General features: G+C 47.6%; 1 protein-coding gene and 1 long non-coding RNA gene across 3 annotated transcripts in view; one reads left to right on the top strand and one right to left on the bottom strand.

Moving 5' to 3' along the window:
• The window catches only part of LOC139049473 (uncharacterized), a 408,997-nt gene that overhangs the window by 236,815 nt on the left and 149,225 nt on the right, over positions 1–22,957 (bottom strand). The gene's annotated exons all lie outside the window — the stretch shown is intronic.
• The window catches only part of LOC139049472 (uncharacterized), a 35,090-nt gene continuing 23,506 nt past the window's right edge, over positions 11,374–22,957 (top strand). Inside the window, exons 1-3 of the mRNA XM_070524950.1 lie at positions 11,374–11,457; positions 11,760–12,677; positions 14,276–15,203. Coding sequence (XP_070381051.1) covers positions 12,328–12,677; positions 14,276–15,203 — 1,278 coding nt within the window. The 5' untranslated portion in view covers positions 11,374–11,457; positions 11,760–12,327. The remainder of the gene's footprint in view (positions 11,458–11,759; positions 12,678–14,275; positions 15,204–22,957) is intronic.

Here is a 22,957-nt window from a genome sequence, read left to right as displayed (position 1 = left end):
AACATTGACGAATTCTACAGCATCAACGAGAGGGTAGCACTACTCGTAACCAAACTCAACAGACCTTTTCATTGGGCGAGGAGGAAAGGGCACGCTGCGAGCCTTTCTTTCTGCTGGCTTGTGCGATCCGCCGCGGCGCTGCTTGAAATTATTGCTTATGCGTGCTGTGGAATGATTTCGAGATGTTTTAGACAGTACTTGGTGAAATTTACGCAATTTCCGTTCGTATAAGGTTGTCAGGGGAATCTTTCGGTGTATCGGTAACTACAGTACGGGGAAATATCTCTTGGGGGCGCAAAGATGTGATGCGCATTGTCAGCGGCAGTATGTGTTGTGAACTGTTTTGCGTATATCGGTTTTGATTCAACGAAGACAACCAGCGTCTCTGTATTACCTGCATGAAATGGTAAACCTGCTCACTACCTGATTGCTTGGCGTAAGGACTAAAGCTAGATCGCCTGCTCGTGTACGGTCAACCTAAGTCAATTACGAAACATCTAAGCTGCAGACGCAATCAAATAGTTGTGATACAGCGGTGTCGTTCTCGCCACGATTCAAGTCTAGTAGGCTTGAAATCACTATATGTCTAGACTAACCTCCTGCATGAGGCCGATGGCGCTGTACAACACAGTGATCATTATGGTTGGAGGACCAGCATGATGCATATGAATAAGCTATGTGCTTCGGCATTGTCTTTTTCCCTGTAAATCCATACTATCCGAGATGAATCCCATAAAAAAGAATGCGATGGTTATCTTGAGGACAAAATAGATATGCCTCTAGGTGTTATAGTGAGACACATAGCAGTTGGTGAGTGCAACATGGTTTCTAGGAACTACGTACGTACTCGAAGAAGCCATTAATGATGATTCGCGATCCACGAAACGCACAATCGACGCGCCCTCAAACTGGGCGCAGGTACACAAACGAACAGGTGAAAGCCTCGGGATCCTTTCAAAACATTTTCAGCGCCGTGCAGCATGCGGCAGCAGAGGAAAATAAAAAAGGCGGATTGCGACATGGGTCAGCCGGTGGCGACTCTCTCTGTCACAATGGGCCGGTTCCGCTTAATATTCCTTTGGACGTCCCATCGTGGACAGGACGGGGCAGGTCCGGTGTTGATATCAACGGCGTCGTTTGCCTCTTTCGTGGAAGCACAAGTCCAAGCTGGATAAAACTGGTCTCCAAGCTAAGGATCAGCAGATCTGTGGAATTCTGAAGGCTGCCCATAAATTCGTCGTGGTGCTCTGTGGCCTCCGACTATTCAGTTCGACCCAGGGAAGGCTTCGGCACTTTCGTGGAGCTTTACCGGCACCAAGGGCAACCACTTCAGAAAAATGGGGTGGGGAGAGTGGAGGGTGATTTTCTTCTTCCTCAGAATCACTATATACATTTGTAATACAAAACCAGACGTTCTTGTTTAAAGTGTCCAAAAGTGGTGCCTCTCTTTTCAAGCAATTTGGTCTCGCTCATCCACAATCGCGCTCGACTCAGTAGGAGCAGGCTAGCCTGATAGCACGAGACCAAAGGAAGACTTGCTCTCTGTCATTTCGCTTTTGCTTGCCTGGAGTGAAGTTTGTGGATATCGTTTCAGCGGTCGCATCACCTATCACGACCGACGCCACGTGCAGCCGTGCGGTACCACAATTCAATCCGGCACAGGTGAGTCTAGAACTCGAGTTTTGTATAGAAGATGTTATATACGTGAATGGAAACATTTTATGAAGATCTCACATTAAGAATGCATTATTTGCGTAGCCAAATCTAAGTTTTCGGCGAAGCCTCTTACAACACCAGCCAAAACAAGCCTCGCAGACACGTACACCGTCATTCCCATGACGGCACAGGGCACCTTAGGAAACTCCCATAGACGGTGGCGCCAGATTTGCCTCTAGGTGTTATAGTGAGACACTCTATGCACCCAGCAGGCGGTGAGTGCTACATGGTTTCCAGGAACTACGTGCGGTCCCGCAGAAGCCATGAACAATGATTCGCGATCAACGAAACGCACAATCGACGTGCACACAACGTGGGCGAAGGTACACAAATCAACCGGCGAAAACTCCGGGATCCTTCCAGAAAGTTTTCAGTGGCATGGTTCACGGGGCAGCGCAGAAAAATGAAAAAGGCGGATTGCGACACGGGTCGGCTTGTGGCCACTCTCTCACTAACAATGGGCCGGTTCCGCTTAATATCCCTTAGGGCGTCTCATCGTGGACATGACGTGGTAGGTCCTGTGCTGATGTCAAACACGTGGCTTTCCTCTTTCGTGGAAGTAGAAGCCCAAAGTGCATAAAACCGGCCCCCACAGCAAGGGTCAGCAGATCTCTGGAATTCTGAATGCTGCCAATTGATTCTTCGTGGAGGTCGGTGGCCTCGCACTATTCAGTTCGGAAGGGTTCGACAGTTTCGTGGAATTTTGCCTGCACCAAGGGCGGAGAGTGGAGTGGGGAGAGTGGGCAGAGAACGGGGTGGGTAGAGTGGAGCGTCATCTCCTCCTTCCTTCGAACCACTAAATATATTTGGAATGGATCACGAGAATTTCATACTGAAAGTGTCCAGAAGAGGTGCCTCTCTTTTCGGCAAGCAATTTAGTCTCGCTCATCTACAATCGTGTTCGACTCAGTAGGAGCAGGCTAGCCTGACAGCACGAGACGAACGGAAGATTTGCTCTCTGTCATTTCGCTTTTGCTTGCCTGGAGTGAAGTGCGTGGATATTTTTTGAGCGGTCGCATCGCCTATCAGGACCGACGCCACGTGCAGCCGTACGGGACGACAACTCGAAGCATCCGGCACTCGTATAAGGTGAGTCAATTTCTCGTGTCTTGTCGATGCATTATATTACGGCAACAAATTTTAGGTAGAAATTATATTTTACAACGTTTTTGTGAGCGCTCGCGCAAGAAGCGTGGACGCATGTTTGGAAAATGACGATGCCATGTCGTCAATATAGGCGGTTAGAATTGTTAATGAGAACTCGCGTATATGGCCTTTCCTTCTTTGGTTCTTGAGAGAGACATTTCGTCGCCGAACCGAAACGGCCGAGAGTTGGACGAACGTCGTTGCTCCTTAACGTAGTAAGGTGAAGCTAGCGCTGCATCTCGGATCTTGCGTGCGCATGCACGACATTTCAATGACGACCGCTGAAAACACGGGCCCATAATTGCGAAGCGGTCGCTTTTTGTCCTCAGTGGTTTATGTCAGTTAGGCGCATGTAAAATAACATTAACACTATCTTGACATGGTCACTACTGCCAGGGGCAGGCGCAGGGTTTGCCTAAGCATTTGAAAATGGTATTTTCATTGCGGCGCTTTTGTCCTAATAGATGCTGAGATAGGGAACATGCTTCAATGACGCTGAAATATTTCAGCATACCTCCAAGACATAAACTTGGATTATAGTTGTGTTTATTTACGTTGCTGTAGAACTACAGGAAGGGGGCATATTCTCTCCCTATGTTTGCTGTCATACTTATAAAGACAATTCAGTTGCATTGGGCACCAGATACAGTGGGAGCGTTCAGAAATACTTTATTATACCTGTCAACGTCCCTCTGGACATTATATCAAAAATAATCACATGGAGGTATGTCCTTTCTTAAAAAAAAAACAGATATTTGTGGGGACGACACGATTATCAAGAATGTATATATATATGCAAATTTCAACACTCTCCTTGCGCCTGCTTTTTTTACTATACCATACCATACTATACTATACCATACTATACTGTACTATACTATACTATAGTATACTATACTATATAGTTTGCTATACTGCTGAACGCTAGGCGCCGCTATGAAGGCATGCGCTCGCCGTTGACAGTACAGACTTACGGCATATCGTCGGTAGCTATACGAGAATTTGTTTAGCACCGTGTATGCCGATAATTTACGTCTCGCATGAGGTGCTTGAGAAATTTGTTTACGAATGCAGGTTACTATAGAGAGTTTTAGCCCAGCGGGTTTACGGCCAGCGGAGCGGAGCGGGCGAGCGGAGACGCGACTGCGCATGCGCACCACGCTGAGGCGGCCAGCGGTTTTACGGAGCAGCGTTTACGCCCGCTGGAAAGCACTCCCCAGCGGAGCGCGCGAGAGTGCGTAAGGGCGCGCGGGCGTTTATGGGAAATGCAAGACGGCAGCCGCGAACATGAACGCCGGCAGTTCTGCATCGAAGACGGCGACTGCCGCGCTGACCCGTACATTAGTACTCAGTACATTATTAACAAATAATGCACTGAGAACATGTAATATATCTTTATTCAACATTTCTTGCATAATAAAAGCAAGCGTAATTCAATTTCATTTCTCACTAACTCCTATTCGAACCACTAGGTGGGGCAGCAGAGCGCTCCGCTCTTTACCCCGCTCGAGCGGGTGATCCGCTGGGCTAAAATTCTTTTTTCGCGAGCCGCTCCACTGGCGCTACGGTGGAGACCGCTCCGCTCCGCTGGCCGTAAACCCGCTGGGCTAAAACTCTCTTATGTCAGGACCTGCTAAAGCAGCTGTTCTGCGTTATAAGAATTTACGCCCAACAGTGGCGCAACAAGTCCTCGCTGTAAATAGTAGATGCGAAGGGGAGTGTCTGCGCCTGCATGCCAATGCTATAGACCACTTTGTAGTCTCTCGATCAGCTTTGTCACGCCATTATGATTGCAACATTTCAGCTTGCAGTGGCGCTCTTACAAACTGCTCCTGGCACTGAGCTAAGGCAATTGCAGAAGCCATCACTCGCGACATTGCAACGACGATGGGGCGGCCGCCTTCGTGCATGAATTTTCACGGGTCAAGATGGCGGCAACGAAAGATTTTTGCAACTCGGTCGGCCATATTTGGCTCTAAAGTTAGGTGGGAAAGCCACACGACTTGAGAATAGGAGCACGCGGCATTGACAGAAGTGTTTTAAAGCGAAGCACACCGCGTCGTGGGAGCTGGGGGTGGTCACTCGAAGTGCATACATGACAGGAGCGAGTCGGCGTAGAAACGCGAAGCTAAAAACTAGTTTTCCGCCCACCTCTTGATAGCTGTAATTATGCGTGAGTCCCCTCAGAAGATGCAGCTGCAGCGCTTCCTTTTCTACTAAGGTGCGAGTCCAGAGGGGCGTAGACAAATCTGTAGATTGGAGGGAGGACAAAAGGCAGTTCCCATACAAGGGAAGTGGGAGGTCCGGATGGAAGGCAAGCAAAACCTACTACTATATGAGCTGGATAAGCTTTGGTTCAAGTTACGGTACATCATGTTGCTGCTATTTCTGAAAAATGAACACCTTGCAAATTTCTCAAGCGGACAAACTACGCAGGGCACGCAGCAGCAGAGGCGCATTAATTAAAGCGCACTGCAACGTCCAGGCAACACTAGCGAAGCAGTCGACAGTTAAATGAACATTTCTGTGCCCGCCGGGGTAGCTTTGCTGATATTGCATTCCTAGAGGTCGTGGATTTGATCACAACCGCGGCAGCCGCATTTCGACGCGGGCGAAGTAGAAAACGCACGTGCACCTAGATTTCCGGACAAGTTAAAGGGACCCTGAAACGATTTTGACAATATTGTACAAACGTACTGAGTCGTTACAGAAAGTCCTTCTGATCATTATTTAACGCATATAAGTGCTCCGCGTAAAGCGTGTGATTTATTATAAGATCTTATGGCGTTTTTCACTCGTCGATTCGGAGCAGGATTTTTTGCTCCGCGGCAACGAATCTGAATTTCACTGGTCGATCTGGAGCGGGTTCGCGCGTTCCACTTGTCGTTTCGGATCAACTCACTCCGCGCCGGATCGCTCTCACTTGCTCCGCCGCCGAGACGTGGATTCGGGCGGAAATAGAACGCGCCACATGGCGTCACTTCCGTCTACAAGCGAAATCGGTACCCGGTCGGTACGCACAACATTGTGTTGGGCATAGTTCGCGGAACCGGTATGTGTCACGTGCACGCAGACTTCCTGTGTGATCTCCCGCGGAGCGTTCGTGCGCTCCACTGGCAGACTCGGATTGGTGAAAGCCGAGCGCTCGCTCGAGGATTCAGGCGGCTGCTCCAGATCGACCAGTGAAAAACGCCATTAGAAATGCACATCGCTGCCGATCGCAGCACACTGCACGGAGGAATTTTAAGCCAACCCTACCCATATTATCCAAATCACCTCAATGACGTCAGGGGGGCGAGCTATCCGATTGGCTGACCAGGGCGCGTGATCGATGATTTTTCCAACTTTACGGTAACCAAATGATGTTTGTAATAGTTGGAATGTTAGTTACTTTGTTTTTATAAAAAGAAAGTAACATAGAGGCAATGCACAAGCAAAATTTTTCAGTACACTTAAGCACTTCCTGCACCCAGCAAATGTCGTCTGCTTGTGTTACAACGTGCTCCGACTTTGACGAGAACTCCGCCGTCAGTGTCGGTCTGTCTTTTCGCGAGCGCTATTATTTGACTTTGTTGCATGTTGGACTGCAAACGTAGCGGCTGGCAATATGTCAAGCTTCGACATCGTGTCCCTCTGTGCGCCAGTAGACGAGCGAACTGACTGCAGTGCATCGGAGTGCCGCTATCGGATCGGCGCCTCCATTTGCGCCATCGGATAACAAAATGTTACATCCGTCAGTAACAAAATGTATTCTTCTTTGCTGCTGGTGTAAATTTTTCGCAGGATTGTTGTTGTTTATACGTTGTTTTTGTAAATGTTTAAAATGTTTTACACTTGGTTAGAGCAATATCAGCTCTTTGGCTGGTTAAGCTCTGTGCCCACGGGTGGCTGGACCGTGGAGACCTAATCAGGCAGCTGACGTACGTCTACGGTTCATCAGTTCCTTCATCATCTTGAGTTTATGCTTCCACCCTTTTGTCGAAACGTTCCGCTAGTGTGTGCTTAACCGAATACCAGACACGTTCGCCGCTGCGAAAGAATGCTCGCAACGAACGCTGCTTCAATAGCCCTCGCTTGGTGTGGACGGCCAAGCGGCCAGCGGAGAGGTTTCGCGCGGGCGGGGGGTGTTCCACAACAACCGGGAGTGGACGCTGTGACGTCGCATCGTGATGGAGAACCAGTGAAGGCGGAGCTTAGCAACGATGGCTCTGCGAGCGAGCTGAGAAGGAACAGCATGGCTAGGGAGCAGGGTACCTTGTAATTGCTTGTAGCTTCATTAATACGTAACGCTTCACTTAAATTGTGGTGCGAATGTTCTACTTAAGCTGTACCCTACGCGTCTACAAAATTTGTCTGAACCGCTTCAGGGGCCCTTTAAAGGATATAAGCCTGTCAAAATGAACCCGGAGCCTGCTAGTACGGCGTGCCTCATACTCTAATTCTGGTTTTGGCACGAAAAGCCCCATTAACCAATTCAAGTTTAATACTTCTGCCACAATGGGATGTGCCATGCGAGGCAATGCCTAAGCTTAACCCACTCCGAGGTTATGAAATGCGGCGCACAACTATGCCTCAAGGAAACCCCTCTCCCTGTGTGTTCTGCGCACTACACAGACAAACAGCAGTGGTGCACGCAAGGTAAAGTTAAATACCAACTCATCAGTCTCGTGATAAACTAAACGTTGCCGAAATTAAGCTTTCGTCATTAACATCGGCGCTAATTATCATCAATCAAAGCATCCAGGACAGAATGCATCGCTTAAATCTATTCCCACACTGCGTGGGATATGCATAAAATGTTCGTTCTCTTCCTTTCTTTTCTTTATATTTAACTATGTTGCGAGTAAAAGTCCATCTGTCATCCGAAGTTGTCGAGCCTAGACTTTACGCATACGTGCCTTAGTATTGTGATAGTGCCTATGATAGCCGTCTACCTATGATAATAACCAAGAACCTGCGTCAGCGCACAAGTTGCAGACGCTGAGAGTCTAGCACGAACTGGAATCGCTTGCCTGCTACCTTGAATGATTCACTGTATGGAGGCAACTTGAGCATATGGGCATCTGACTCAAGTACTCATTGAAGCCGTTCATTAAAATCCACAAGCTTGTCTAACGCTAATATTTATATCTTTCGAAGCAGAGGCATAATTATTTCACACGAGAAAACTGCTACATTTTCTTTTACAAGGAATTGCCTCTATAAGTTGGTGATAGTGCGTTGTAGTCGCAGCTCCCGAAGCGCACACAAAATACCTCTTGCATAAAAGTTGGCAGCCAGCGGTTTTCGCGTTTCCTCAAATGAACGGTGAAATCGCGACGAACACCGGTGGCGCGTATTTACGCTGGTGCTTTCACAATAAGGGTTCAACGCCCCGGGGTGCATATTGAGCGAAGTTAAAGCGAACGGAAGCGTTTGATTTCTTTTTGCGTCGCCGAGAGGGCGATGTTACCAGCTGCCAGTGTAACGTCGCGTCCCCGCACTTGAGATGCAGATCGCAGGCGTCAGCATCGCCGTCAACAATTCCGCACCTGGCTTCGCAATCCGGTGGTCCCAACATTACCGGCCCTTTGGACGGACGGGCGGCCATTTCGTTCTTGCAAGTGGCCACTCCGGCGCACCTGTAAGACTGTCGCTTCTAGTAGCACACTCGTTGGAAGTCGGTTGCGGGTCGGTACTGCATGTTTCCGACAAGGCGATGATGTCTGCTTTCGGCATTGCGCAATTCACTTCAATGTATGGGGCGTGTAGACTGAACATTGAAGGACACGATTGAGACGTATCCCGTTCTTGCCGACCGTTGGAGCTTATCGATTGTGTGATCAAGTGGTTAATTACCGCTTATTTAAAAAAACTATCCCGTCACGAAGCGTTCGATTCGCGGTACCACTTCGATGCTTTAATGTAAAGTCATTCTTTCAATTTATTAGGTAGAAGCCTTCAACAGCGGTGGCACGCAATAGTGCGACGTACACGAGCCGCAGAGGGTGCCTCTTATCCCATTTGTGCGCAGCCGATGATTTGTCGATGGCCATTGCATTGGCTTGTACAAGGGGAAAGCTGACCCTCTCGCAAGTAACGTTATCGCGCATGTACGAAGTTACGGTCACATTTCGCCTGGATATGGGAACCCACTGGGGTCGTATTGCAGGCTGGCGCACTCTAGCGTGTTTTGCCTTGGCCTTTGTGACGGCACCCGCAGATGCACCGGTAAACCCCCGAGTCACAGACGCTGTGGATAGTCGTTCTTGTTATTTCCTATGTAGCTTAGTACAGCCGACTTTGCCACGGACTAAGTCGCCTTTGTTGACTGTTACGATGGAACGTTTTCCAATGTTCAACCTGAGTTCTCTGCGCACAGAACACAGGGCATGTCGTTCATTCACTCACTCTACAGGAGAGACCTGAAGAAAGCATTGCTCATTTTCAAAGGTTTTTGGCGGCGCAATTTCGTGCCATCGCGTCACGTTAGGTGAAGTGCCATGAGCGCCAGAAGTGTAAGGTTATTCACCCCTTTCTTGACTGCGTCGGTTTGACTGTGTCGGACTGATTCGGTTGAACCCTTTTCCTTCCTCCTCCCTGGTCAGTCGTTGCTGTCACATGTGAACACGGAGGCAAGCGCGGCAGTCCCTGCAATGCTTCTGCAGGGGGAGGGAGGGGAGTCACGCCTAATTACGGCGTCCAGAGCGCATTGTGTACCCGCTATGTCGAAACGTTGCTGACGTCACCTACCTTGCCTCCTGCACCCCTGCCGTACCCTCTCGCACCCCTACCAGGAATAACATTGCCTACATTGAGCGGTTTTCCTTATCTAATTGGCTCTCAAAAAGCGAGGAGTACGCTGAAGTTGAGAGGCTTTCGATGGGGCTCAGCCAGTGCAGAGAATACAGATAACCATATAACGGCACTGGCGCTGGCATCCGCGATTGGTCCGCTTCCCCAACGTGATGAGCACTGGTTGTGCTCATCACGTTGTCACAGAGACGCGCTCGTGCCACTGATCGCGCGATCGTCGTGCCGGGCGCGTTCGGATATGTTGGCGGCGCCACTGCGTCGTACCATCGGTTGCACTATGGGCGCTGGTTGTTCTCAACAACCTGACGTAACGTGTGCGCGCGCTGACGCTACGTCGGACTACATTCAGCCACACAAAGGGCAACTCCGGTGTTTTTTAAACCAGATAAGACTATTTTGAAGTAGTATTGAAAGCCGCTGGCGTGGTTCAATTTGCATAGAAATCGAACAACAATTTAAGTAACCCATAAACGTAATACTGGAACGGGTGCCTGCATTGTGTAACGTCAAGATGAGTCGATGACGTCAGATCAGACACTACCACAGTGTAAACACGCATAGTACAGCGTAAACGCGTGGTAGACACGCAATACACGTGGTGCTGACGCCAAACAAGCGCAGCTGATGGCCGATGACATGTCCTGACGTGATTGACAGACAACGTGATTTCAGCGACAGTGGCGGCGTAGTCTTTCACGTCAGAAACAGGGGGTGGCTAGAACTCGCGACCAGTCTTCAAAATTCATTTTAAGTAAACCTAAATGTCTTGCAGCCATATTGTTTGGCACCGGTCGAAAACCAGAGTGCAAAAGCGAGCGTATTTTCAAACTTTTATGAACAGAGATGGACACCGAGAAATCGACAGTGTTGACCTTTAAGGATTTCCATCAGTCACTGTCGCAGCAGAGGGAAAGGCCGACGCACGCAGAGACACCGCCGGCGATTGCCTCAGTGAGGAAGGATTGGGACCGATTGGGACCTTCCCCCACCCTATGTCACTCTTGCGTATAATTATTCGCGTCACGACACTGCCGGTTATTCGCTGTTCTTTCTGCTGTTTGGCCGAGAACCCACATTGCTACTGGACGCATCCCTTCCATCCGCCGCAGCAGAGACCACCGAAATGCACTTGACGCCATCATGAGGGCAGGGCAAGCACGCGAAATTGTCCGCGCTCGCCTCCTGAACTCGCAAAAAGAGCAACGGCGTTTGTACGATTGCCAACACAGAGACGTCCACTTTTCGCCTGGATCTCTGGTACTCCTGTGGTCCCCGACTCGTCATGTTGGCCTGTCAGAAAAACTCCTGTCTCTGTACACAGGCCCATATCGAGTGCTGCTTGCCGTGACTCCAGTTACGGACCAAATCGCCCCAGTCAGTACCAGTGCCTCATCTACCTCGAATTTCACTGACGTTGTGCATATCGCACGCCTCAAACCATATTACTCTCCTGTTATCACCACTGTTTAGATGCACCGGGACGGTGCTTCTGCGACCGGGAATAATTACGCTGCGATGAGGTTTATTCTCGTTCACGACGTCGTGGAACGCTAGGCAAAACAAGGCACTGCAAGGGCTGTCCGAAGCACGGGGTCGCTCGAGATCACGGCACGGCCCTTCGTCTTCTTCTTCAGACGGCACATACACAGGGGCGCGTCTGCTTCATTACAATGCATGCATATTGAATGTTTCTTATGGACGATGCACGCGGGCGCCCTGACAAAGACGACGAACGCTCTCTGGCTCTCTAGCTGTCGGCTGAACTGGCCAGCGCTGCTTTATCCTTAGTAAACATGCATTGTAAGTAGTCTCCACTCCTTAATCCTTTTCCTTAATCCTTTCACACGGCTCATAGGCCGTGTGAAATTTCTGGCCCAGTCGATGCTTAAGAAAAAGAAAGCGGTACATCTTCGCAGCGTTTCTTGCCTTTTATATACATGGCCCATGATTGGCGATAATCTTTCCCTTTGTGGTCAAAACATGCTATACAACAAAGCTAACATCCCTTGAGGTAAACGCGCTCGTCATCTTTCACTGTGAAGCAACTGTTTACTCGCTAAATCTTTCGTGCACCTTTTTGTTTTCTCTTCTTCTACGCGCAGGTTATACGATAGACGACTGAAGGACTGCTTTCAGGGGGCAGCACAGCGTTTCGCCAATCAAGCGGCCTGTGAAGCATGTCTGAATCCTCGCAAGCTGTGGCCACCAAACGTGCACCCGACAAAGTCAGCACCGACTGGAGTGCGCTGAACATCCCGTGCACCAAGAAGGATGGTGCCAGCTGCAGCTTAATGAAGCACCGTCGTGAGTTGAACAAAGTCCTTCTCGGTGTTTGCCTAGAGCTTGCGGAAGATGGGCGAGGAAAGAGCAGAGGTGCCGTCCTAGTCGAGTGTGACCAGGCATACGCTTGCGGGTTCACTGAACACGGCCTGGAGCATGTCTCGCGCGAAGCGAGGGCACTGGATCTCGCCGAGCGTCTACTCGCCGAGCATCGCTGCATCACAGCGATAAAATTCAGGCCCTTTTTGATGGGTCGCGCTTCGATGCGTTCCGCAATTATCACCTCTCCACGACCCAATCTTTCTCGAAACGCTCAATCCTATCCCTCAGCGTGGAAATGTCGCCTTCAATGTCAGCGAGATCGAGGAGGAATGGGGACTCGACTTGCCCATGCCTGGAAGGTCACTCGGATTAGGCATGGATCATCTGACAGCGCTCGACGTGTCAGAGGTTGAAATGAGCGATAATCACGCATGTTGGCTGATACGGGAGCTCACTGAAAACAAGAGCATCACTGAACTCAGTGTCTCACAATGGGTGTTCGGCTACCGCGACGAAGCCTCCAACGCCCTGTTCGCCAGATACCTCGCCAAAGAAGACTGCGTGCTGCGCAAACTGACTCTGAAATCGGAGGCCTTTTACTACAGAGGGTTGCCCCTGAGGGAAATCGTCGATGCAGTCTGCAAGATGAATACGTTGGAGGAACTGAACGCAGACATCGAGACGACCAGCGAAGTATTGTAAGTATAGCTTATAATACTTCGTAATGCTTTGACAGCACTCGACGTGTCAGAGGTTGAAATAAGCGATAATCACGCATGTTGGCTGATACGGGAGCTCACTGAAAACAAGAGCATCACTGAACTCAGTGTCTCACAGTGCGTGTTCGGCTACCGCGACGAAGCCTCCAACGCGCTGCAAGCCTCCAAGCATTACGAAGCATCGCTTCGTAATGCTCGGTAGCATTACGAAGCGATGCTACCAAGAGGGCATCTCGCAGCATGCATTACGGGAATTTGGCTGCTTCTCCCTGCAATGTCCAACATGTCATATAAGAAAATTTGAAGCATCATACATAGTGTGAAATGTAATTTAAAGGGCACAACGTAAAGCAATGCCTATATTATTGTATTTCATGAGCTGTAGCAAGATTTTCAATTAGTGAGAGTTCAGCGAACAAATTATTAATTGTATATTTTCCCAACAGTTTGTTTAAGCTAACGAAGATTTTTTTTTGAACGAAATCGCTCTTCATGACTTGAAATAAAATGGCACATGTTGTTTTATACAAGGTGTCTTAGCGAACATCTTCAAAATATTTTAAACGTTGCCTGTGACGGATAACTCAATTCTAGTTTTTGAGCAGGTCTAATCGAAGCGGCCGACACTACTTGCACAAGAAATTGAAATCCAAAATTGACTAATTAACAAGAAATCACTAATTACCTTCAACTAATCGTCGTATGACCCATATTGCATTTTACAAGTTCTAGCAGGGGACTTCGCAAGGTGCATCCACTTTGAACGAATTTTGAAGGTGACACCAGTTTCCAGATATAAATTCCCGAACTTCGCGGAGAAATACATTGGAGTTCCAGTTACTTGTGTGCTTCAGTGCATGAAACGACGTTATGTTAACAATTTAACCCAGCTCATAAACTAGAATTGTGATATCTGCCACAGGCAACTTTTACAAATTTTCGAAAGTGTTCGCTGAAACACCCTGCATTTCCTTGAAGTCGAACTAGGATTGGAAATTGCGTGCTTATGAACGCGATTTAGGTCACTGCGAGTTTAGTTATTTTCTTGGACTTTGTACTGTCATTTGTTGAGATTGCCACAGGTGTCGTGTATTCAAGCTCGTGTTCTATTCGTTACTCTAGACGACAGCAGTGAACGGTCATTAGCCAAAATTGAACTTGCCCTTAAAAAGATACGAAAACGCTCTTTTTAAGTGATTGTGATTACGCATAGTTTTCAAATGAATACTAGTAATTGCGAAGAAAAAGGATGAGCACCGCCAGAGAAAAGACCAAGCTTGGTTGTGGTTGAAGCTTGTGCCGGAACCTCAGCCCCTCATATCGATATGACCTCATGGATATCAAAATGCCTTTTTTTTTTCACTGACGCTGTTTCATTGACGAGACAGTTGTCGACACCTTGTGTATCTTTTGAAATATGATGTGGTCCTTATTTCTTCAACATAAATTCTGTTGTACACGTTCAGAAACGTCGATTTCTGTTTCTTGCAGTTCAATGTATTGGAGCTCTAAATAACTTTTTTACTTGAGGCATTATTTTTCAACAACTATATTTTTTTCTCCATATGTGTTTCCAGCATGAGCATGGTCACCCTCTTCGCCGAAGTCATCCCACATAGTGCCACACTACGCCGGCTGAGGCTACCTTCGACGTCATGCGAATGTCTTGCGTCATTCTGGAATCCATATCTCCAGCTTCCGGATCACCAAGCCGCGAAGTACATGGAGTCCTTGTGCCAAGCCCTACAGAAACAGAACTCGGTGCTCAGCCGGCTCTGCATCGACATGCGGACTTTCAGAGAAGCAGATTGCAACGCCTTCTTCCATGCAGTCGCAGGCAACAAGGCACTGAAGACGGTGGTCGTCAACACCTTGCCCTGCATCGACAGACTCGGCAGCGTCTCCAGAACTATCCGGGAGCGGGGACTCGATGACCGCGTTGTCGTCAAGGGACACTGCGAGCACGACAACACAAGGCAGCTGCAGCAGTGCCCGCAAATCTGCAATGCAACCATCAATGCGGAGATTCCAATTGCCAACGTCCCGCGCTCGATAATCCCATCTTTACGTGTTGTCAGTGGTTGCCATCACATAACTTCGCTGCGGGTTGTATGCTATAGCTGCGAACGCAATGAATATTCCGCCTTGGCAGCATATATAAGGGGCTCTACCGCGCTCACTGAGGTAGAAATAGAGCTGATTCCCACGCCTATCCTTTGGAAAAGCCCGGAGCTTCGGGAAGCCGAGGGAGAACTGGTGTCAGCTGTCGCTTCTAACACCAAGCTAGTCAGAGTCAACCTCAAGGGTTTGAAGCTGTCATACGACGACTTGAAGGTGCTCGCGCGAGGCGATAGCAGGAGCCTCAGCCTCACCGAATTCGCCGCGACTTCTGCGTGGATGTTTTACGAGAGGCGTGCTAAACAGGTGCGTAGCTGTCCTGTACACGAGACCGAAGCGTTCCTCGAAGCATCCGACCCCAAGGACGGCGCGCTGGCGGACATCATGGTATGACTCTGTCCTAACATCTTTTTTGTCTGTTCGCCATAACAAGGAAAGTGATAACCTACTAAAGACAACGCACGCATAGGACTGTTCACATTGAATCTTCTATGGAAGTTACTAGGCGCAACTCTTGATTGTCATTAGCATATTGTGTCCTAAACGCCACCATTGTCCTTGATCTGCGCATATTCGCAGAGACTAACAAAACTGCTTTGAAGACAGAGTACTTACCTATATAGAAAGCTAAATGGTGCCATAAGGGCGTCGCAAAGATGCTCGAGGCTACAAGTAGCTGCTGACAAATGTACGTATTATCCATGATTCACATGTTAGCTGAATGATGAAGATTTCCCTGTGGGAGACTCCTTAAGACTTACGGAAATAATCTTGGTACCAACTAGTCGGACAGGTCGACTAGTTGCTTGGTCGTTGACACATAGGACTTCGACACACTGCGCCTTTCTTTTCGTGCAGCTTTTCAACTAATGAAGTGCATTGTTAAGTCTCCCATATGCAAAATACTCCCTCCGGCACTTGAATGAATGAATGAATGAATGAATGAATGAATGAATGAATGAATGAATGAATGAATGAATGAATGAATGAATGAATGAATGAATGAATGAATGAATGCTTTATTTAGACAATACATTGTCTGGTATGTAGGAGCTAAAGGCAGATGCAATGCCTCACAAAGGCCCCCGTAACCGTACATTGCTCAGGGGTTGGAACATCATGAAAATACAGTGGAACAACGTAGAAACAAGAAAAAAAATGTATGCGGCAAGCAATCAAGGATACAAAGAAGTAAGATACTTACACTTTATACGTAATATATCATCACTAATGCGCGAGAACATGGAAATATTTCGACAAGCGAATAATACGTATATGTGTTAAAAAACCTTCTATAGCAAATAGGAGAAAAATTGTAAAAGAAGAAACGACTAAAATAAAAAGAAAAGTTATCGAGACCGCAAGTACCGTTAAGTACCATTGGGAACTTAGCATAAAATAATTCCTAACATTTTTTTTTATACTATAAGCAGATCTGCATTCCTGAATCATAGTAGTGATTTCTGGATTATAATTGAGGAAATGAGGTACTAGGTAGGCGAGTGTCTGAGTACCATATTTGGTTCTAAACATAGGCGTTCTAAGTCTGTTATGCCTAACGTGATATTGTGAGTGGTCGAATTACAAAAATGTGGACAGGGTATTTGGGTCATGCAGAATTTCCCTATGTGTATACATAGCGAGCCTTAGTTGGAATAGATGATCCATTGTGAGTATGTTTAGCTTGAAAACGTTTGGTGCAGTGCGGTCACTACGTTGAAGGCTTTCTATGCAACGCACAGCTCTTTTTTGTAGGATTATTAACCTATCTAAATTTGCCTTAGTAGTTGTATCCCAGATGAGTAGACAATAGTGTATATGCGAATGAAAAAGAGCACAGTATAGCAGTAGTTATATCCATTTTGGCACCAAGGTTCTGGTACTATACAGCATAGAAATTGACCTGCACATATTTGCATGTATCTTGTTTACATGGTGCGTCGAGCTAAAGTTTTCTTCAAAGACGACACCTAGAAACTTATAAGTAGAAACCCGTTCGATAGCACAATTCTTTCATCTAATACAGGTACTATAGTCATCAGTTTTGTTACGGCTTTTTAAAATAATATACTTAGTCATTTGTACATTTCATTGAAGTTGATTACAATGCAACCAGTTTGATAGATTAGTTAACCATCTATTAGCTGCCTTTTCAAGTTCAAATAAGTGTTTACTTGTAAAAAAAATACTTGTGCCGTCTGCATTAACAACTATGTCAGGAGTTAATGGTACGTTCACAAGGTCATTTATATAAAGAATAAAGAAGAATGGTCCAAGGATAGAGCCTTGCGGTACGCCATACTTTATCCGCTGTAATTGGGAACGGTAACCTTTTAGGCTAGTAAATTGCACCCTGTTGGATAGATAACTACCTATCACATTTATTACCAAACCTCTAACACCGTAGTGTGGGAGTTTGCGAAACAAAATGTGATGTTTAATAGAATCGAACGCATTTTTAAAGTCTAGAAATAAACCAAGAAGGTATTGCTTATTATCAATATCATTAACTATTTTTTATTTAATATCTAACAGCGCTGTTTCAGTTGATTTCATTTCACGAAGCCAAATTGCTGTTTGAAAAGCATTTGGGGGTCGCCAATAAACTTCAATAATCGTGATTTTAATGTATATTCTAACACTTTATAAAATAAAGGTAGCACAGATATAGGCCGATAGTTATTCAAGTCATTATGAGAGCCACCTTTGTGAATGACTACTACTCTGCCTATCTTCATCCCTTCAGCAAAGTTACCCGTAGTGAAAACTTTATTGCAGATATGTTAAAGTGGGCCACATAGTAATTCAGCAACATGTTTAATAGGGTCAGCCTTAATATTGTAATGATGTTAGTAAAACAACGATATTTATTAAAGGCGAACTTGTGCCCACAAGTAAATGTGACTGCGGTCGCGAAGAAGTCCGCGGCAGTCGCGTTCGCAAAACTGGGCTCGAACCGTCTTCCACTTCTCCTCGCGTGACACCTCGTGCGCGTGGCGCATGCGAGCCGGGTCCAACTGGCTGCCCGTGCCACGAAGATCGCTGCCTGTTGTTGCTGAACAACACCGCTGTACGGCGTGCACAGTACCCAATGCAAAGGGCGCGCAACTTGAATGTCACCAAGTTTGTCGTGGCATTATCCCCCTCCTTACCGCACCGGCCCGATGCATGAAAGGAAGTAGGGGTTCCTGTGGGCTTTCACCTTTCTTTTTGTTGTTGTTGTTCATGACCTTTCCTGGTGGGGTTTCATGCGGACAACATGCACAACTTCCGTGGAGTTGCACCGTCTTGGGCTTTCGTGTCCAGCGGATTTCACTTCGTAAGTGACGTCGCTTATGCGACGAAGTATTTCGTAAGAGCCGAAGTATCGGCACAGAAGCTTTTCAGACAGTCCACGGCGTCGCACTGGGGTCCATACCCACACCTTGTCACCGGGCTGGTAATGAGCTTCACTACGGCGCTGGTTGTACCTAAAACCCCTCAATCTCCCAAAGTAGCGCCATTCACTTCTCTCCTCCTCCGCTCGGCGCGGCCTCGACGGTGGCGCCGCCGGCAGTGGGCCTGCCGTAGCAGACGACGGCTAACACGCTACGGGAGGAAATCTGCGGAAAAGTTCGTTCGAGTCCTGCGGAGCAGTTTTTTCAATCTAGATCTTGCTTTGTCAGTCGGTAACTGGCCTTAAGAATGTCGTGTCGGCTTTGCGGAAGAAATAGAGAAAAGCACCATTATTCAAGGCGTATTTAAGGCGTAAAGCGCGCGCACGTTGAAAGTTCGTGTTGCTGAAACACGACACAAGCACGCGGTGTGCTCAGACACGCGAGTAAATTACCAGAGTTTCAGGTTTTGACAGCGCGAAAGTATGTGCACGTGGTTTCGTAGGTTAATTTACGTACCTGCAGGATGCTTTTGTTCGGCCGGCGCGTGAGAGATTCCGACTGTCTGCGGTCAGCAATGCCTGGCAGCAGGGCCGTTTCTGTTCCGCGCCTTTTACAGATGTACGTAGCTCATGCACAGGTTGTGGTGGCCATGAGCAACGTTTTCACACATAGGCGGTATAGATAATTTTAACAACTTACCAGCATATGAAATCGTTATTTATTTATTACAGTGCAAATGGTTAGAATTTGATAGAAAAGAAAGAAGGAACTTGATGGGACAACTGGAAAGAGGTTCAGAAAATAATTATCCCCCTCCCTCATTGGCACCAGCAACACTTTTGTTGAAGTGCTAATTTTATCTCTGTATACTACGTGCGTCTGTATTCTTTTGCGTTGTAAGTTTTCACAAGGAAGCAGTGTTGCGTTAACTGGAACAGTCAAGGCACACAAGACAGAAGAAAAGTTGATTCTTGGGTTTTACATCCCAACACCACGATCTCATAAGGCACGCCATAATGGGGGCTCTGGATTAATTTTTTTTGCAGCTGGGGTTCTTTAACGCACCCCCAATGCACTGGACACGGGCCCGTTTTGACACGGGCGTCAAAAGAAGAGGTTGGAGGAGCCGTGTCACTTAACAAAGCCGCGCGTTCTTTGCCACTTGCTCGAAGTCAGCCCGCCCGATCTTGTGAATCCACACTTTTCTTCGTTTTGCGTTGCGCCCGGCGGATGGTAAAACAAAAAGCTTTTTGCCGTCACTGGGTCTGTTGTGGCAACCGTAGGCGCAGCAGCACGGCATCGCAATTAAGCACTCGGCCCTAACACATTGTATAAAACTACCGCGCTCCTTCAAACCGCCTGCCGTACTTCGTCGCGGAGGCCCAAAAATGGGGGTCGCAGGCCCAAGATTGGGGGTCCCAGCGCGCTGGAAAGAAAAGATATACAAAAGCGCGGCGCCTGCTCTGCGCCGGACAGAAAAAAATATACAAAAGCGCGGGGCCCGCTTTCACGTGACACAGATTGGCCAATGGGGGAGCGGAGGAGGCTGGGGCGACAGGAGGAGTGGAGGAGGAAGCGCCTGGGTGAGCGGGGTGGCGGAAAGATCTAAGAATGGCGCTACTTTTGGAAAATTGAGGGGCTTTAGTTGTACCGGCTGGAGTCGATGCGTTGTTGGTGGCGTATTCGGTACCTTGCCATCTGTCGTGCCTGCTCGGCTCGTTGCAAGAGATCACCTAGGTCAGATGACTTATGGTTTTCTTCATCTAACGGCAACATAGCATCCAAAGTTGTGGTTCCTGCTCGGCCGAATACAAGTTCAAACGGGGTGACTCATGTTGTTTCCTGAACGGCCGTAATATATGCGAAGGTGATGTATGGCAAAATTGCGTCCCACAGCCTATGTTCAACGTCGACATACATCGAAAGCATGTCGGTCAGTGTTCTGTGTAGGCGTTCAGTTAAACCGTTTGTCTGAGGGTGGTACGCCGTAGTTTTCCTATGATCAGTATGTGTCATTTGCAACAAGCATTTCATTAGGTCCGCAGTAAAGGCCGTTCCACGATCGGTAATAACAACTGTAGGAGCGTCATGCCTGAGCACGATATTGTGGACAAAGAATTTTGCAACTTCGACAGCCGTTGCATTTTACAGGGAATCAGTTTCTGCGTAACGGGTCAGATAGTACGTGGCCACCACTATCCACTTTTTGCCTAAAGATGATGTTGGGAAGGGTTCAAGGAGGTCCATACCGACTTCTTGGAATGGGGCTTTTGGTGGCTCTATACACAGTAAAATAATTTACACCCTTGATGGTGAGAATTGCGACTCATAACACCCTTGAAGGGTGTTTTCATTCAAGAAACATCCCATCATCATGACTTTTTGCGAAGCATAGGGAAGTTCTAGGTGCCATAACACCCTTTTACCCACCGAAAGGGTGCACTGACTAAGAATATTGGGGGTGGGTGCAAGGGTGTTTTTGTTTGTTTTTATCACATACACAAACATACAGTTGCACGAAGAGACGGCGTGTCCCACGGCACTAAAAACCAGTGGCGGATCCAGAAATGTGCCCTCCCCTACCCCAACCGCTTCCCCCCGAGACATGTCGGGCTTTCAGTGCCGACAAAACTCCTGAAGAGAGTCCTCCTCCGTTTCACTGTCTGTTTTGATAAGCCCTTTTTAAATATGTCCTGCGAAAAACCTGTTGCTGAAGCACTACTATCTACTATGTCACAGTGTTCCAGGTGGCACACAGTTCTTAAATGTCGTCACGCACAAATTCTGAGGAATCCAAAAGCGCGCACCTACTTTTTCTAGTATTGAGTATTTAACCAAAAGAAAAATGTTCAAAATGTTTTCAGCACGGCAGAACTAGTGGAGCTCTTGCTTTTGGGACGCCAGGAATCTAGCAAAATGAATAGGCCACGTGACAGCATGCAGCTGGACGCGCCACAATTGCTCTAAAGCAGTGCGGTCGTCTAGGTTTCTTTCAAGCATGACAAAACAGGCAGAAAAGTGTGCGACGAACCATACGCGGACAAAAGATACGCCGATTCGAGAAGCTTTGACCCCACCTGACCTTCTTTCGCCGAATCAATAACCCCAATTCGTTCTGCTTCTCTCAAGTTTATAAACAAGGTAGGTTCGTTGGCAAACTTGAACCTTCTCACCCACCACAATGCTTTGCTCAAGCAGCATCTGCGGAAAGAGCCGTGCAAAACGCTCATGGCTTCGCGTCTGCGTCAATTTACGATGCTGGCTGTACAAAAAGAAACTGTTAAGTTTGTAGTTGTATAGTAAGGGAAAGTTCTACTGGCTTACAAACAGCTGCCTGAACGGAGTGCTCAAAAAGAAAGGGAGAATAATCTAAGAAAGTATAGAGAACTAACGTACAACTTGCGATGCATAAAGTATTTACAACACCGACTAACAGCGGTATTTACTCAAATATTTCCCCTCCCAAACTGGCGACAGTATTATTGCATGCATGAATAGGATATTAAGCCAATCATTGCAGATATAACGAGATTCCAGAAATTGGAGGGGAATTTGCAGACCCATCTTTGTTCACGGAACAGTGGTGAGCCATTTTTCAAGTGTGCGCGCTACTGCCCACCTGCCAAGTACGTTCGCGATGTCTTGGCATATGCAGACCCGTCTCGCGAGACTCGCCCGTCTGCCCTCGCTAGACGGGTAGGACAGATGCACATGCTGAATACGGGAAAGAAATACTTTGCAGAATGAAATTGAATTTTGTCAAAACACCAGAGCTCTGGATTGCAGGTTACAGCGTGCACAGGGGCGTTCTGCCAGATTTTAAAACGAATCTTTCTATGCCTCCTCCCTCACTCTTTCCAATTCTGCTGCTGCTGCTGCTGCTGCTGCTGCTGCTGCTGCTGCTGCTGCTGCTGTCACTGGCTTGCCAGCCGCGTCGGTGGGTAGTTTACGGGCGTGCATAATGAACATGAGAGGGACGCGAGGAAGGCGTGTGCGAGTCCTTTTAGCGAGAACTTTGTGGGCATCGCTACAATACTTCTTGGACCCCTTTGGCCGTCACAATGCCCACTGAAACACCCTGGCCATCGACACAATGCCCTCTGGAAGACTAATTACGCGTTAGCCCCCTTCTGCCCACCCCAACCCACCGCAAAAGTAGTGCAGAAGGTGCAGCACTTACTTTTTTGTACTCACATGCAACAGCGCAGAGGAGAGACAGTATGATACTAAGGGGAGACAAGAGAATGCTTAAAGCCAACACCCAGACGAAATGTCATCACAGTTCCCACACTTTACCAAGAAATTGTTGTTGTCATTCAATAGCCTTTACCACAGCTGTACCCTCGCCGAGCAAAGGGGTTCGGCGATGGTATAGGCACAGCTATTGAATAGGAACAATACTAAATTGCTCTGCTCGTGGTAGTTTGAGGGCGAGAGTAGTTGGGTTGAAAATGACTTGTCTACCGCATGCACAAAATACCTCGATTGTGAATATATCTTCCTCATTACCCGTCAAACTGCTATTATAAGCAACTGCAGTAAGACAAAGACCGACATCAGATTGTAAGCGACAACTCACGGGGCTGTCCTCCAAAGGGGAGTCGTTATATTTGTTCTTTCTTTTGAGCGGTCATCGGCCGCACTTGCTCACCCGCTCTTAAAAAAAAGAAAGAAAAAAAAAATCCCGAGATCTGGATTCGCTTCGGTTGCACTTTCACGACACCACGCAAAGACTTCGTACTTGGAAACTTAAGGTTTTCGTGT

The sequence above is a fragment of the Dermacentor albipictus genome, chromosome 9 (assembly GCF_038994185.2).
Source record: "Dermacentor albipictus isolate Rhodes 1998 colony chromosome 9, USDA_Dalb.pri_finalv2, whole genome shotgun sequence".
In the NCBI taxonomy this organism is placed as follows: Eukaryota; Metazoa; Arthropoda; class Arachnida; order Ixodida; family Ixodidae; genus Dermacentor; species Dermacentor albipictus.
Note: the sequence above shows the minus strand (reverse complement) of the source record. Positions and strands in the feature narration are given on the sequence as shown.